This window comes from Elgaria multicarinata, chromosome 9, assembly GCF_023053635.1.
Source record: "Elgaria multicarinata webbii isolate HBS135686 ecotype San Diego chromosome 9, rElgMul1.1.pri, whole genome shotgun sequence".
Lineage (NCBI taxonomy): Eukaryota > Metazoa > Chordata > Lepidosauria > Squamata > Anguidae > Elgaria > Elgaria multicarinata.
This window is the reverse complement of record NC_086179.1, coordinates 41,217,066-41,223,065: the sequence shown is the minus strand read 5'-3', so window position 1 is coordinate 41,223,065 and position 6,000 is coordinate 41,217,066. Positions and strand designations below refer to the sequence as shown.

The following is a 6,000-nucleotide window of genomic DNA, read 5'->3' as shown; positions in this document are numbered from 1 at the left end:
CTTACTACACTGTGCCTTTAGTCTAGCATTCCCAAACCTGGTGCCTTCCAAAAGTTTTGGACTACAACTCCCAGCATTCTTGACCATTGGCCAGCCTGGCTGTAGTGATGGGAAATGAAGTACAAAACATCAGAGAGCACCCTGTTGGAGAAGTTTTCTTTAGCCAGTTTTAAGACAGGGAAATTTGCAGGCTAACAGTGCAATCCTATAACCATCAATTCAGAAGTAAGTCCCATTGATTTTAATGGGCCTTACTCTTAAGTAAGTATGTATAGAATTTCAGCCTTATTAGTCTAAAATGTACACATTTATTGGCTTCTTTCAAGTGATTCATTTCAGCCCCTTTTAAATCTATGTCAATATTTGTAATACAGTTATGCAAAAATTTGTCTCCTTCAAACCATTACTTTTTTCCTTTCTGGTAGGTAGAAGCTTATCTATTCATGGGGCTGAAAAGCGTGTTCAGATCTACCAGAGGAAAAGTGCAACAAATCATCGGTATTCACAACACCCATCTGTGGTTAGGCATTCTTCATTTCCGCAAAGCAGAAGGGCAATAAAAATGGAAGCCTCGTCATCCGGATCTGTTATATTACCATCTCCAACTGGGAAACCAGTTACTCATCAGCCAGGTAACATATTTGGTGCCATCATTTTCCTGATTGCTTTTATTTTCACAAACAATACATGCTATGACATGTTCATAGCATCTGATCTAGCTTGCATGGAAATCAATCTATAGATCGATGCCAATAGATTGATATTTACTTTGGCTTTCTCAGTATGCTTGTTCACAACTGCAGTGGTTATCAATCATCCAGAGCAGGAGCAGAGATCACTGGTGATTTCTGAAATATGGACATATTTCAGTTTCTGAGATCCCCTTTCAAAAAAATCACCATCCAGTGTCGTACCTGGTGCTCACTGTGTGTAAACTCTCCTGCCCATATAACTACCAGGGATTTCATTATAATGTCAGCTCTTTCCTCCTCTCTTTTCAAAACCTGTTATCTCTGTGGCCTCTTGCTTAAACCAGAGCCAGCTTGGCAGTGGAGCAGCTTCAGAAGGTCTTATTGGTATTCGTTGGTAATGGAGAGCACAAAACAGCTGCTGGCATCCTTTTTTGGTTTTGGTTTTAAATGTTGTTGAGATGACCTGGTTGTTCCATGAGCTATTGAGCAGGATGGGTAAATCTTAACCCCCTTTTTACGGCCTGGTTTAAAGTAAGCCACTTCCATTCAGCAGGCATATGCAAAATATCCTTAGGCACCCTAAAGTTCTAAACACTTGCTAGACCCTCTGTTCTCATTACTAGTGACCATGCATAGGGCCAGCGTCAAAGGTAGGCATGATTGGGCACCTGCCAAGAGTCCACATCCCAACAGGGTGTGCCCTCTGGAGATGTTCCTCCTTTTCACCACCTGTCTCTCACCCTGGCCCAGACAATGGTGGTGGTGAGAAGGAAGAGCAGTCATTCCCTACATGCTCACTGGCTCTTGACCTGTCAAGCACACAAGTGGTAGCAATGACGAGAAAAAGGCTGAGGAGTGCTAGCAGCTACTGACAATGATGGTGAGAAGGTAGGCTCACTGAGGGAGGGGAGCCATTGAGTATGTCTTCAAAAACCTGGAGCCAGTGCTGATGTAGGATTAAACACCTCCCAATAGACTAGCCTCCACCTATGTGCAATTGGAATAGAAGACTTTTAGAAACCACTACATGATTCTAGTGATTTTCAAGTAATTAATATCAGGCTTAGTTATCAGTTTTCAAATGAAACAATTTTTCTCCCACAGACAAATTCTAAAATGGCAGTTATTCTTCAGTTGTCACCCAAGGTTTCAGGGATGCATCTGAAGGCTATCAAAAAGGTTCTGTACTGCTCTAAGCCTGGTCTTGACAAACCAGAATGAAAGTATGGCCAGGTGGGCCTCCTTTTCCATGAGCAGCATGCACCATTAAAATTAAGAGGAATTCATTATCAGGAGGGAAAAAATACATGGAAGAGAGGGAGTTCTCATTTATGCAAAGTCACACTAAGAAAGGAGCTGCAGGCCTAGAATTGTAGGGTGAGGGGACTTGCTGCTGGAATAGTAGGCTGGGAACTCCATGTAGATAAGCCTGAAGTAAACCCTTTCTCATACACACTCCCAAATACAGAAGGAAGATTGGACATCTCTCCACTATTTCCTCCCATGATTACCCCCAATAGGTTCCACATTTTATGAAGACCCAAGAGTTGGAAAGAGAAATGTTCTATATGTGTGTGTTGTGGTGGTGGTAGTGTGGTGGTGGAGTGTTATTAAATGTAGGTATAGCATTTGGTAATACTTCATCTGGGCAATGAAATCACAATTTTCAGCTACTCATTATAGAAGCTGGCATATTACCACTAGGCCATTGTTGTCAGGGGTATAGGTTACATCTGCAGGCATGATGTGCTGGTAATGGTATAAGTGATGTGACAAATAAGTTGTGACAAATATTATCTATCTATTTGAAACATTTGGCTTCTATTATTATAAAAATGCTTATAAGCAGTTAGAACAAAAGCTTAGGGCTTTTGCTTTTCTTAGAAATGCAGAAATGATCAGGAAGGTATGATGAGAGCAATATATCTGCAATCTCTGTTTGATACTACTTAATTAAGCATCAGTTTTGCTCCATTTATAGGAAATAACAAGATTTCCTAATTGTATTATGTTGTGTCCTTTCCTTTTTATTTTATTTTTTATTAGTATCATTTCTTGGTCAAAGAAACCTGGACACAATAAGTGAATGTAATTACATATCAAAGTGGAATGAACATAGATTACACATTTGGCATCCAAATCCAGAGAGAGAGAGATCTCAGCGTATCAGGAACTGAGAGCATAAACCAGATGTGTACTTGAATGTGGAAACTGACCATCCACACTGGATTATTTTCAGTGGCAGTGTATATTTGGATCAGCATTTGATTAAAGATAGGATGTCCATTCCAATGCTCAGCAGAATATGTATCCCATTGAAAGTAATGCAACAGGTAGAGAAGTCCTGCATTTGGGTGCACATCCAAATTACAGTTCCTGGTTTTTAAGGTGAAGACGGCTTCCACATGTAGATCTTCTCTAGATTAGGATGTAGGTGTCTTGAATGTGAACGCAAGAGAAATATATTTTTGGAAGATCCACTGGAATTGACAACAACAAATGACAAAGCAAAAACTAATAAACTCAAATAGCCTCTGTAGGATTCACACTTTAGCTTTAACTAGAAGGTTGAACAAACCATTTTCTTGTTTCTTTTTCTCTATTCTTAATGAATATAATTCCTCTCTGACAATGCAAAAGAGATTGTTAATTTAAAGACTTGTTTTTAAACATATATTCAGCTGCCCATGCTGCTGTTGACAACAGCCCAAACCTCAACAATTTAGAAGGGCTTGGATTTAGTGGTAGACTTGATTTAGAGAGCTGGTGTGGTACAGTGAGAGCTCTGTGAACTGACAAGTATGCATGAGTGCTTTCCGTGGTCATTGGCAATCCACTATCTCTCAGCCTCAACCCACTCCGTCTGCAATCTGATAATAATACAGAATCATTTTATAGAGTTGTTGCAAGGATTTGTTAGGTTTTATCATCACAGCTTGCGCTAAGTGATTTAAGTCAGGAAGTTCTTCACTCTCTTGGAAAACTAATAAAACATTTTTTTAAAAGAAAAGAAAAGAAAGTTCTTCACTCTCTTACATCTCCGGCAATCACACAATCTCCTGTGTGATTTAATGACACAATTGCTGCCATTAAATGATATGATACAAAGCAATCATTTTGAATCCCCATGAACAACTTCTGTTCTTTTCACTGGTAATTGGTCATAGGCAAGCATGTCTGTGCACTGCTTGGAGCCAATATTTTTTTTAAAAAAATATGAATGCAGGGAATTGACATAAGCCAATTTATGTAGCAGCTGCATTAAAGATTATCTATAGTCCTTCCTTCTATCCCTTCGGTAAGCCTGTTTGCTTTCTTGATGCTTTTATGTAGATTTAAATGAAAATGATAACTTGACCTAATTATGTGGGTTCACCTTTTTCACACAAATCAGTTTACACTGTTTGGGGAGGCACAGATCTAGAAATAGTGAAGACTCTCTTTGTTTCCAGTTCTTAATTGTGTTGGGCCCTGCAGTTCAGAACATGGAGCATTACACAGTAGGGAGAAAACTAGTAATATCTCAACTTTTGTTATCTGTTCAGAAACTGAAATAAATAAGAAGTAAATCTTGATTATATTTTTCACACTGCCCATCATTTCCTACACATTCCTAAGGAAAACAAAAATGGGTTTCCAGAGCTTTTTAACTCATGAAATCTTGTGGTGGTGTAGAGGTAGATCTATGGTGTTTCTTTGAACGTAAGACATGCCCTGCTGTATGCATGTAGTCTCTGTTCCCAGCAGTGTCCAGTCAAGCGTCTGTGGGAAACTTACATGCAGAATATGAAGGCAACAGTTGTCTCCCCATATTTGACCTGGCATCTAGCATTCAGAGGTATACGTTTCATTTAGCCAACATGACTAGTAGCTGTTGACTCACACCACTCTCTCCTTATCCTAATTTTATAAAATTCTGATATAGTCATCCCCCACACCCTAAAACTTCAAATAGCCCCAACCCCTCAAAGATTTTGTTGTCATTTCTGTACCTTTTCCGATGCTATAATATTCTTTTAGAGAAGGGATGGTCAGTTCTGAACACATTGTTCAGATCTGTACATTTATTTGTAGACCTTTTCCTAGGGGGTTCAGCTGGGAAAAGACAAGCCCTGTCTGTTTCAGTTGCAGCCATGGGGGTGGGGGTCACTGCAGCCCATCCACACCATTTGCACAGGAAGGAAAATACTACTGCACCCATATACTTTTTCTGCAATTGCAGCAAGGAGTAACTAATAAATTATTTTAGTAAATAATAAATATAGGTGCATCACAAGAGAGGTTGGGTCCCTCCAAAGGGATTATTTCCTGCTTCACTCCCGTCCCAAGAGAGAGGTTCCCCCAACAGCTGGACTGCTGGTGGGGATACCATGTCTGTTTAATTCTACCTAGAAAACTAGCCCAGCAGAGATTCTAGTTCAGCCCCTCCCTGCTATGTTAATGTTCTACTTGCAGGAAATGTTGCTAATGAAGAAATGTTCAAGAATAGAATTCTCTACCTTCAGGCTGAAGTCCATTCTACCATCTCAGGACTCTACTGCCTCATTCTTATGCATATGCAGGCTTCAGGCTCAGTTTTTACTGTAAGCAGTTGCAATTGCACTATTACTGTTAGTCTCCCACTCCTCCATGTTGTGGGTTCTGCACTTCTGTGTTCATTTTTTTTTTCATTAGGAATGACGTTCAGGAACATCTTGTGCCCATTGTGTCAGAGGTGGAGTACAGAGCCCATTCACCATGGGGACCTCACTGATAATGGCATCCTATTCATAAACAGTCTCTCTCTGGGCTATATTATATAAAAAATTGCCATGGATATTTGTAAAAGCTATGTTGGATGTGTGCGGGGATGAGTGAGTATGCTGGTGGTCCCCTTCTGCTCACCCGCTACTTTCCTATAAAACCCCGGAATGCCCTGTTCCTGGGTTGTAATTATTATGTCCAAACCCAGAAACTCTAATTTGTTTAGGGGTTAAACACCCCAAAGTTAACCCATGATTTGTTGGTGGATTCACTCTGGAGTGTTTAAACCCTAAACAACCCAGAACTTCCAGGTTTGGTCATAACTATAATGTTGTGTTTTTAATTGTGTTAAATGTGTTTAATGTATTTATTTATTTCACTTATATACCGCTCTCTGGGCGGTTTACAGAAATTCTAAAATTAAGATTAAAACGAGTATACAAAATTTAAAATTCTAAAACACAGAACATACACAAATAAAGCATTAAAAACTGTTAAAAAACTAAACATGTGGGTGATTAAGATGTGCCGCCATATGCCTGAAACAATGAATTTGTTTCATTGT

At 39.5% G+C, this 6,000-nt stretch overlaps 1 protein-coding gene across 3 annotated transcripts in view; it reads left to right on the top strand.

Moving 5' to 3' along the window:
• The first annotated feature begins 491 nt into the window (after positions 1-491).
• Positions 492-6,000, top strand: part of ANO4 (anoctamin 4) — a 110,177-nt gene continuing 104,668 nt past the window's right edge. For all 3 annotated transcript variants that reach the window (XM_063133727.1, XM_063133726.1, XM_063133725.1), the window contains exon 1: positions 492-632. In XM_063133727.1, coding sequence (XP_062989797.1) covers positions 563-632 — 70 coding nt within the window. In that variant the 5' untranslated portion in view covers positions 492-562. The remainder of the gene's footprint in view (positions 633-6,000) is intronic.